Source organism: Antechinus flavipes, chromosome 3, assembly GCF_016432865.1.
Source record: "Antechinus flavipes isolate AdamAnt ecotype Samford, QLD, Australia chromosome 3, AdamAnt_v2, whole genome shotgun sequence".
Lineage (NCBI taxonomy): Eukaryota > Metazoa > Chordata > Mammalia > Dasyuromorphia > Dasyuridae > Antechinus > Antechinus flavipes.
In genome coordinates, this window is record NC_067400.1 from 165,982,501 (window position 1) to 165,994,538 (window position 12,038).

General features: G+C 33.6%; 1 protein-coding gene across 1 annotated transcript in view; it reads left to right on the forward strand.

The window, feature by feature from the left end:
- MYO16 (myosin XVI) overlaps nt 1-12,038 on the forward strand; it is a 722,870-nt gene that overhangs the window by 679,962 nt on the left and 30,870 nt on the right. Inside the window, exon 34 of the mRNA XM_051984178.1 lies at nt 3,650-3,741. Coding sequence (XP_051840138.1) covers nt 3,650-3,741 — 92 coding nt within the window. The remainder of the gene's footprint in view (nt 1-3,649; nt 3,742-12,038) is intronic.

Genomic DNA, 12,038 nt, shown 5'->3' on the forward strand with positions numbered 1-12,038 from the left:
CTAACAAAATGGTCCAGATTTTCTGAGTAGCTATTAAGCAATTTAATCTATCTTTCTCTATGTTAATCCATATAATTCCCATTTCTCCTATTAACTGGATAATTCTGAGCAATGTTTTCCTTACTATTTCAGCTGTCATGTCTTTTCTTTATAACAAATACAGGAGAGTTCCATGGGCTGTTTGTTTCCTCAATGTGTCTTAATTCTAATTGTTCTTGTACTAATTGATATAGAGTGATGGAAGCCACAGCAGCAATGATCCCTCCTAAAATTCTGTAGTGATTTCCATCACTAATTGATGTAAGATAGCCCTACCCCATAAGTTAATATGTAAGTCATCTATTATTAAAGGAAAAATGGTTCCTATTTTTCCATCTTTGCCAATTTACCGGTTCAGTGGACATCAAAGCCTCCTTACTGCCTCCTACCTCTGCCACTCTATAGCTGAAGTCATAGACCATCAAGGGGGCCACTGAGAAGCAGACACCACAGTCCTGTCAGCTTCAGTGTCTAGATAAGATGGGGCTGAAGGTGGGGGGGGGGGGGAGACAGAAGGAAGCCATTCAAAATCATCCTGCTCAGGCTCAGGAGAGGGACATGTATTGCTAAGAGATGGACCTGTCTGTGCTCTGACTATAAATTTCCTGACCTCTTTTTCTGGTTCTGATTTCAGACTTTGTTTAATGAGATTATATATAGTAAAATGACTTTTTAAAAAAATTTTCTATTGAGCATACTTATCATAAGCAGTGAGCTGTTCACCAAAAACAATCCATCTATCACAATTATAACAGCCCTCCTCAAGTAACCATGGAGAAACTTTGTAACCAATATCTAGGAATTTCTTAATATCTCCTAATTGAACTTTGTACCCCTACTCTTTTATACATTTATATATAATCCTGACATATGCTTCCCTGTCTGAACAAGTAAGGTGCCTATTTTCTGCCCCATTAGATTACTTAGCTGTCTCTGCCACACTCTGCCTGGTCCAGAAACAGTGCAGTTTGGCAGGCTCTTCATCTGGAGTCCTTATAGAGGTTGTCTTGACCACGTAGCAGTGCTTGACCATGAAGTGGTCACTCTGACACCATTCTAGATTCCTGTCCTGTCTCTATGTTTTGGGGAAATAACCTGCACCCAAGTTGAGGATTTTGTATTTTTTCTCTTAACTATTCAAATGGAATAAAATTGTTTCACCCTTTTATAGTTCACTTCTCTGTCAGATGCTTTCTATGTGGCAATTATTCCTTTTTCCTATATTTTGATTCATCAAGGAATTTTTTTCTTCATCACTCTGGTAACTTGAAAAATTTATGACACCTCATTATGCCTCCTCATCCTTTAACCTACTTCTTTATTAAGAAGTTCAAAAGAAATTCCTTTTATATATTAACTTACTTCTACTATCCTTGACTTTTCTGGGTATCTTTCACTCATGAATGGACAATTAATATTAGCCCAATTCATTTAAGACAACCAATGACATCAGAAGGGTGGTGTCTTTACTTGTATGTGAATGGGATTTAAGTGAGGCAGAGCTGCACAAAGGCACTAGTCTCCCTTTCTCTTCCATATCTATCAAAGTTCAGTGACAATGCAAATGTCTAGACAACTGAAGATGGTCTGGGATTCAGTGGATGACCTTGCCCTTTCTAAATGAGTTGTTTCTCAGGTCTCAAGTTTGTCTATTGTCATTCAATGACTAAGGTTGAGTAAGAATTGAGGCAAAGGATGGCCTAATTTACCAAAATTTGAGCTTTGACTGTTTAGGAGTAGAAATAATAAAAGAAAGTTATTTCCAAAATGAATAAATTGTTATCTTTTGCTTCTTTAACAAAGTTTCCTATGTTCAAGTTTTTCTCTCCTTTACTCTTCAGATAGGCTTTAAACTGCTATAACCTATCAAAAACACTATTTCATCTTTGTATTATCCTTCTTTGAATGTCTGCTGGGTATTTGTGTATATAGGTCTTTTAAATGGGCAGCCATAGTGCAATAGGAGATTTGAGTGGCCCAGAAGTTATTTCTGTGGGTATAGGACTGCCCCTTGGGTGGGATCCTGTCCATATCAAGATAGCTTCTTAACGGGAGAAAGTGCTCTTTTTCTGATTGGCTGTGTGTGTGACCTCAAAGACCCTCTATAAGCCCACTGTGGGCAGCAAGTCACTCTCTTTATTCTGGGGTAGCCGAGTGAAGTGGATGGATAGCCAAGAGAAGTAAAGAAGTTAATAGTGAACACGTGGGTCTTCGGACTAAGTGTTCACTAGGCAGTTAACAAGTCAGGGCATTATGTGAGTAGGTATAATAAAGGCTTTAAGTTTGTATGTGGCTGGCTGTTCTTGAGCGGGCTATTGGTTATTAAACTACGATTCAAGAAATCATGGCCAGAGGCCTCTGAAGGCTTCAGAGGAAGCAAGTTAGTAGAATTAGTTGACACTGCAAAGGACAGTGGCCAGAGGTACTCTGAGGGCCTAGAAATCAGGAGAGACTGGTAATGGTAACTGCTGTGAGAGCAAGTTACATTTATGCTATTCAAAAAAAGATGTGTAAATTTAACTTTGCCTAACCAACATTTTTTTTTTTTTTAACTTTGCTGTTTACTGCACATAGCAAAATAACCACTTTATGGCAACAAGTATGAAAGAACAATGAAAATAATAGCTAACATTTATATAGCACCTATACTTTACCAGAAATTGTACTAAGCATTTTACAATTATTATTTAATTTGATCCTCACCATAGTCCTAGGAGGTAGGTACTATTATTATACCCACTTTACAGATGAAGAAATAGAAGTAAATAGAGGTTAAGTGACTTGATCAGTCACATAGCAATTAAGTATCTGAGGCTGGATTTGGTCTCAGATCTTCCTAATTCTGGGCCAGATGCTCTACCTATGCACTATTTTCCTTTTCCTCTTTTTCAAACTAGAAGTCTGTTTTTGCCTTTGAATGGAACTAATTGGATGAAGTATTTCTCAATATAGAGTCACATGATCCCTATTCCCAAAGCTGAGATCCTGGGGGGATTATATGATCTCTGGAGGGATAAACTTTGAATTCTGTGAAACAGGAAGTTAGTGAAGTTGCAGGAAGTCACATGACCTGTGGGAGGCAGCCAACATTGGAGACCATTGGTCAAGGATGGTTACCTCCTTTTAGTCTATCCAATGAGAAGGCTTGAGTCTTTTGCTTTTAAGTTCTGTACAAGACAGAAGTTGACTAGGTTCAGGAGCCCATGGGGGAGTTAGGATGGCTCCCAGGTGCATTTGGGCCTCTCCCTGCAGGATTAAATAAATACTTCTCTTTGTACCTGTAGATGTCTCTGATTAGTTAATTTGGGAAAGGGGGGTCTTACACCCTTCCCACACACCTTCTGCAATTTATATGTTCATTTGTGTACATTTGTTCACTTACATATTTTTTTAAATTGATGTCTAATCCCCTTGTATGCTTATTAAAGCAAGTTTATCAATCTATACATAAAGCTCATAGTGCCAACAACTCTATATCATTTAGTATATATTTGTTGATCAATTAATCAATGAAATTTAGCTTATAATCTGCTTGAATGTGTGTGCAAGTTTTATTTTTATTTCTATTGAGGATGAAGAACTATCTAACTAATGGTATCATTATCAATAGGCTTACCAGAAGAAGACGGCAACTCAAAATTGTCAGTGAGTGGTACAGCAAGCTCATCGATCCAGAGACATAGGGAAAATCATACCAGTCAGGTAAATCAGTCCATAATTTTTAATAGAAACTGATGGTTTAGAAATGGCATTATATCATGATTTCCCTCTTGGATATAATTGGTTTTGCAATACTTAAAAATTATTGTCATGTAGGATTATTATTAAAGCTTTGAAATATAATGAAACTAGTATTTTCTACCTCAGTAGTCTTTCATAAAACAAAACATGACACAAAACAGCCAACAATATAAAAATAACACAGTTTCATTTCATCTCAGTTGTTAGATGACAAGTAAATACATTATATCTTTACTCAGAAGCTAGATATTCCTGCATAGAATACGAGTTTAAAATGAGATAAAAGGTCACATATTACATGTTATCTTAAAAAAAAAAAAGTTTAACATATAATCCCTAAATCTTTAGTTCTTAAATATTAATTTCATTTTAACAAAGCAAATTAATGTATCCAAGAGAAAAAGGTGTATTTTTATTTTTGGAGAATAAGAAATTCTATCAAATAAAAATTTACTCATTTTTCTTGCATCTGAGATGATGAAAAATCTTTTTAAAAAAATAAAATTCAAAAAATGTAAATTGGGAATTAAATTTGATGTTTGTCTTCAATAAAGTTCTATAGACTTGCTATGTGATTTTTTAAAAACTATTTTATCATTAGATAAGAGATATCTCATTAGCATTCAATTTATATTTCTACAAAGTTTAATATGGTTTTTTAGAAATAAATCAAAAAAGGTCTTTTACACAGATGTTTCAAGTAGTTAATACTTCTTTGTGAATTTTTGCGTTTTTAACTATATATTTGTCATCATGTATACATAGCTGTAGCATCTAGTTAGATTTTTCAAAGTAACATAGAAAGGAAAATGTAAAAGAAAAAATCAATTATTTTAATCCTAAAAAATAAATCTAACATCTAGCAATCTTCAGAAATCACATACACTGAAATATTACCGCTAAATTGGAAAGAAAATGCTGATTGGCTGTAACAGATTGTCACTAATTTCCCCTCTTTCCCTTAGGGATGCATGTACTTTATCTTTTAGACATTACTGCTGCTTTATATAAGAGAAAATTCACTATATAAGAAAAATACTTACTTGCATTGAACACTGGTACAATTTTTATTGTAGAGTTGACTCCAGCACTTAATAACATAATGATGGACTGTTTAACTTCCTTACCAAGATTTCATGCTTTACAATGTAGTCAGAGAAATTTGATAGAAGATGCATGAAATGTGCTACTCTATAACTGACTTACCTTTCCTAGCTATGGCTTGGAAGCAAGAGGGAAAGGTCATTCAGAAATCATTTTTCACTTTCTATTTGAGGTGGAGACTTGTTTCCAAATCTAGTTATATGAAATAAAGCAGTGGCCTCCAGTCATTTACAACAACACTTCTTGAAGAAATGGAAAACCATGCTTATTTCCTTACCTCAAAAGAGTAAAATTCACAAGAGACATATTTCTTACTTGAGGAGCTGAAGAAGAAATTTGAAATTATGTATTTCAGAATCGATTTCATATGTGTCAGTTTAATAGAGTGAATATGGGCCCATTTGGCTACATTTTAGTTATTTTACTTTTTTTTTCCCAACACAAGTAAAAAAAATTTCTGTGGTAAAAAAAAAAAAAAACATGAAATCTGACTGATAAACTGTTTTGCTCTAAAGTTTTCTGTAAACACAAAACTAAACCTCTCCATGAGTAAATTTATATAATGAATAACAAAGATGACACAATTTTAAAAAAATAATAATGAAGATTTTAATGACATTCTTTGGAGTTAGATATGAAAGTATAGGCAGTGTTATATGCTAGGAAAATAAACAACAGTCCTAGTCATTTATCACCATATCAAAAATTATGGAATGTATCATGGGAAAATATTTCATGTAGTCATATAGTTTCTTCCTTGTTTTAAAAAATAATCTTATACTCAGTTAGACATGTGACCACTTGATAAAATTTTCCAGGGATACAGGCCTTAGGATTATTCACATAGACTTAATGCATTTGCTAACTAAATTTCTAATTTGGTTGGTGTCATAAGACAATATGGTTTAACATAAAGAGTACAGGATTTATAGTCAAAAGATCAGTCTTGGAGTCTTACTATTGTTATGACTGTGATAAGTCACATACCTTCTCAGAATCTCCACTTCCTTTTTGTATAATCATAATCAGACTACTACTTCAGAGTTTTTATAAGGAACATGTTTATCAACTATAAAATAGCATAGAAATCTTAATTATCATACCTAATCCAAATGATCTTTGAAAAGTCAATGTAGAGGGGAGGATTCTAGAAAGATGGTTGAGTAGACAGGCAAATTTCAAGCTCTCCCAATTTTCCCTGCAAATAGAACAAATTTGTACCTCAGGGTGAATATAAACTGGTGAAAAACCAAGCAGACTTGGGGAAGAACAAGTGTACTCCTGATACAATGAAGAAAGACCCTGGGAAGAGATTAACCTGCCTGAAGTGCGGAATACCTTTAGGCTAGCTCCACAGAAACATCTGGTGTGGATCCCTTGGGGCTATCTAATTGTGGCTGGAGCCTCAGTAGGTACCAGAGAGAGACTTTCACCTCCCATACAGTTTGTGGAATTGGGATCTGAGTCCGGGAAGACAGCTTATAACTTGGCTGATGGGGAACTCCAAGTTCAGCTGTGCTGCAGAGATGTGGCTCTGTGCAAGAAGGAACCAGTACCTGATAAGTGCAGAAGCAGCAGGACAGGAACACTGCTAGCTGTAAGCATTTGCAGGAGGGTAAAGCTCTTGGTTTGGAGTTCCTGGTAAGAGTAGAGAGCTGAAGGGAAATTTGAGGCACCATTCCCCAACCCCACCATTAGAGGTACTTATATTGAGGAAAAACTAAACTAAACTAAAATAAAATAAAATCATCCAAGAAAAACAAGATTATGGGAAAATATAGTTAACCTATTAGAAAAGCAGATGAAAGTAACTCTTTGAAAATTAGAATTGGGCAAGGGGAAGCCAGTAGAGCTATGAGACACCAAGAAATAACAAAACAGATGATAAAGCATAAGAAAATACAACAGAATGTGAAACAACCCATAAGAAAAATAACAGCTCTGTAGAAGAGATCAAGAAGAGAAAATATATGAATTATTGGACTGTCACAAAGTTGTGACCAAAAAAAAAAAAAAAAAAAAAGAACCTTGAAATAATAATACAGGAAATAATCCTAGAAAATTGTCCTAGAACTATTCTCAAAAAATTATCAAACTGTGCATACCCTTTGTCCAGCAAAGGGCCTTTATCCAAAGAGATGTTAAAGAAGGGAAAGGTTCCCACATGTACAAAAATGTTTGTGGCAGGCCTTTTTATAGTGACAAGAAACTGGAAACTGAGTGGATATCCATCAGTTGGAGAATGGCTGAATAAGTTATGATATAAGAATGTTATGAAATATTATTATCTTATAAGAAACAATCAGCAGGATGATTTTAGAGGTCTGGAGAAACTTACATGAATTGTTGCTAAGAGAAATGAGCAGAACCAGGACATCATGTACACAGCAACAACAATATCATATGACAATCAATTCTGATGGACATGACTCTTTCCAACAGTGAGTTGATTGAGGCCAGTTTCAATGATCTTGTCATGAAGAGTGTCATTTACACCCAGAGAGAGGATTGTAGGAACCAAGTGTGGATCATAACATAACATTCTCACTCTTTTTGTTGTTGTTTATTTGCATTTTGTTTTTTTTTTTTTTCCCTTTTTGGTCTTATCTTTCTTGTACAGCAAGATAATTGTATAAATATGTTTACATATATTGGATTTAGCATATATTTTAAGATCTATAACATATATTGGATTTCTTGCCATCTAGGGGAAGAGGTGGGGAAAGGAGGGGTAAATTTGGGACACAAGGCTATGCAAGGATCAATGTTGAAAAATTATCTGTCAGATATTTTGAAATAAAAAGTTTTAATAATAATAAAAAATAAAAGAAAGACAATTATCCTGGAATGATAGAACATGAGGGGAAAATAGAAATAGGAAAAAAATCCACTGATCACCACCTCAAAGAGATTATTTGTGAAAAACATTTATAGCAATATTATTGCCAAATTAAAAAAAAACCCAGATTAAAGAGAAAATTTTGCAAGAAACAAGAAAAAAACAATTCAAATGCTCTGGAGTTACAGTTAGAATTGTACAAGACTTACCAGCAGCTAACATAAAAGATCACAGGTTTTGGAATCATTTCTACAGAGAAGCAAAAGAACCAGGCCTGCAGCCAAAAATAACATATCCAGCAAAATCATCTATAATTTTCAATGAGAAAAAAATGGACATTCAATGAACTTGTTTTCAGGACTTTCTTATCAAGCAAATCTGAATTTAACAGAAAATTTAACATATAAGAGCATATCAAAACATATTATCTTAACATATCAAAGAGTAATTTTAAGAAACTCGACATGGACAAACTGTTTAAACACGGACAAATTGTTTATTTTTTTTTTCTACATGAGAAATGTATACTTTATGTTTAAGATTTACATCAACAATAGGGTAAACTCAAAAGAAAGATTGGCAGAGTAAAGGTAAAAATACAAATGAGCTGCAGAGGAAGAATAGATAGGCATTGCAGCGGAGGAAGGCTTATAGTTCTGGAAACCTACTCACATCAGGCATGGGTTCAATAGTCAATACTACATATATACTATGAAGGATATAGCACCCTTCAAAATCTATAAAGAAATAAGGGGGAAGGAATAGGTGTATAGGGAGGCAAAGAGTGAGGAAAGAAGACAAGGACGGGACATTCATGAAGGACATTCATGAATATCATTTCTTCTACTAATAGATATACTTTCTTAAATTGCTATTTGTTGTTACATATTTTGAATCCTCCCTGATATTCTCCTGGGCACATGGTAATGTTCTCTTTTGTTTCATTTTGTTTTGCATTGCTTTTCTCTTTTTGTTTTTGTTTTTTTCCTTATTCTGTTTCTTCAAATAAAATAAATTTGGAAAAAAATGAAATAAAAGTTAATGTATATTTTCTTGATTTATCTTTTGTAGGCTATAATAGTTATTTGGTTTTTAGCTCTAAAACTGCAGAGCCTCATAAATTTTCAAAACTCTTTCATATAATTGTGAATTCTGATACTTTTAGTTAATTTTCCCTTGAATATACTCATTGGTTTGGAATATAAAAAGAAAGCAAAAGTTAGTTCCTTTTTCACACTGAGCAGTTTTATTATAGTAGCAGCAGCAGCAATGACAGTAGTAACATTAGCAATATTTCTATAACACTTTCTTAAGCACTTTACAAATATCATCTCATTTCATAACAACTCTAGGAGATGGGGCTATTATTATTCCCACTTTATAAAGGAGAAAACTGAAGTAGATGAAGGCTAAATTGCATGCTCAGAATCACAGAGATAATAAGTGTCTAAGGCCAAATTGGAACTCAGATCTACCCTGATTACAGCTCCAGCAGTCTTTTTCAATCTACTCTTAAATGCAGTCATTTTTTTGTAATGAATATATGGGAGATCATGCATCAAAGTTACACAGGATAAGCAGAGGTATAGGTGGATTGTGGTCTGTATAGTTAATGGGGATATCCATCCATAAGGAGGTCACAAAGGCACTGGAGTATTGAAGTAAATAATTAAATCTTCTCTTCCCGTCCCCCATACATACATACTGACATAAAGTAAATTAAGTTCATTGCAAATCTAGCATAGTAGCCAGCTAATCACAAGGGCTAGAGATTTCATATAATCTCTGATTTTATTTATCATCACAATTAGCCCAAGTTTCAGCTTTAGGGAAAGCCTAGTTTCTAAAAGGTAAGTAAGATCCGCTACCACATTTCATAGTCCCTACTTGTTCCATTTCCCATTGTGCTTCTGACTCTCTGGATTTCTTCACCATTACTCAGCTCCCTTCTCATATTAGAGTTTCCATCAGTCTCTGGGGCATTCTGTCCCCTTCTTCCAAGGGTGAGCTCTTTTTTATGACCCGTCATCCTTCAGTTCGCTGCTAGATTTTATTACTATATTTCAGTAGGTATCTTCTTTCTCTGCATTCTTTTTTCACCTGTCTTTTATTTGTCGACTTTCCCCATTAGAATATGTTTCTTGAAGGAACAAATTGTTTTGTTTTGTTTTATTTTTTTATTTGTCTGCCTTAGCAACTAGGACAGTGACTCACACAGAGTAGGTATTCAGTATATATTGTTTGGATTGAATTGAATGATCTAGGAAACTTAATAGGGTGTGATTTAAAAATATATTGAACTAGGTAAAGTTTTTAGCATCAAATATACATAAAATCAATGTTCCTTAGAATACTAAATATTGGTCCTGCCACAAAAATCCATTGTTATAACATTACAAAGTAGTCTAAAACTCCAAGAAGCAAGATTGTGATAGTCTTGCAAATATACTTAGCAAATATAGTATGGAATTGGGGTGGAAAATAGGGAAGTGTCTAATATTATAACATAAACAAAGATACAATGTAAGCCTTTCAACTTCCAAATTGTTACTTGACATTATATATACGCCAGCTTCCCTCTTTGACAATCCTCATTTGAATTAGGGAAGTAAACAAAAGTACAACCTGCCCTCCTAGCCTGACTCAGGAGAACATGTAAGCTGAAAACAGAATGAAAGAATGTGTGAGTAAGAAATGAAGAACTATGAATAGGACAAAGGATGGCTACAATTCTGTGAGCTTGTCCTAGACATGAAAATTACTAGTTATATATCTGCTTAGCAGCCTACATTTGACAATGAAAAATGAGAAGCTTTCTTTTTTCATTTGAGTGCAACTTTCTTATGTTTTCATTACAACTTAAAATCCAACACCTCCTTTGGGTCATTTTATTGTTTTCAATAGTCTGTACCTCTTAGTAAGTATGACTTCTGTATACCTATAATCCCTTTCTTTTCCCCCTTTGAGAAAATTTCCTCATATTTCTTAGCAAATACTTCTTTCTTTTAATTTATTCTTCATATTGTTTTGTTAATCAGGGAATGTCAGCAGGGAAAAAAATGTGCATACCTTACTTTGCATGTTCAAGGGCATAAGAATTCATTATTAATATGTGTCATGTACAGAGATTAGTAATAAAAAATGGTGATAGTCTGATGGAAAAAGTGGCAATCAAACCTTCTAGGCTGTAATATAATATGGTTCTAGCCACTACTCTTTCTAACATATAGCTATCAGTGAAAGACAAAATAATCAATGGAAAATTCATCTGAATTAGAAAACAAATTATTTTGTGGTTTGCATTCTGGACCATCAAAGAAGGCTTTTTGTAACATCACACATCAACAAAATTAAGTGTTGCAAGGCATTTAATAACATAAAATGAACTCTCTTTCTCTATGTGCATCATATATATTACTCCAAACATCTTACTGAATTTAATAATGAAAGAAAAATATAGCAAGTTGCAGAAAATAATGCAATGAAGATATTTAGTAATGATTAAAATTGAAGACTATTCTAAATTACATGACAGGAAAAAGAAATAAGGTAGTCACATAGTCACACAAAGTAGAAAAGATATTTCTGACATGCAATCTGCAAATAGATGAAAAATGTGAAATGAAAAATATATTTTACATGACAGAAGCTTCAGAGCATCAGTATTCAGTATCAATGGCTTATTTGCATAACAAACATAGGACCTAATAGAGTATACACAAGAAATGAAGACATGAAATGAATTGCCAATGACTATTAAAATGGCAACAGTTGTAGTGGGAGATAGTCATATTCGTTAAGATAAAATGATTTTTTAAAAAATTCCTTGGTGTATTTTTTTTCATGAAAGACTATACTCTAAAAATAACTTATCTGAATTTAAATATCTAGTGTTTGTTAACTAATACTCCATTTAAGAATCATAAAAGAAATGCTACTAATTATTATTGGGAGAAGATTACTAGAAAACTGCAGAGGTGGCTGATGATTGAAATTGAGGTTACATTTTAAAAAATTTAGAATCTTTCAAAATTTATCTCTAGACAATTTCTATATGGTGAAGTTGAAATTACACATAATTTGATGACGATGGAAGTAGACAGTTCCATTCTAATTGGAGCCAACTAAGAAATAGTTCCCTTTTAATTTCATTTCTTGATGAAAAACATTGTTACTTAAGCTACATCTATATCGCTATATTGCTATATTCCACTGTTATATGTTCTTAAAGTTCTGTATCTTTCTTTTCTTCTCCTTCCTCCTTTCCTTTTCTTTTTTTCCTTCTTTTCCTCCTCTTTCTCTTCCTCCTTTTCCT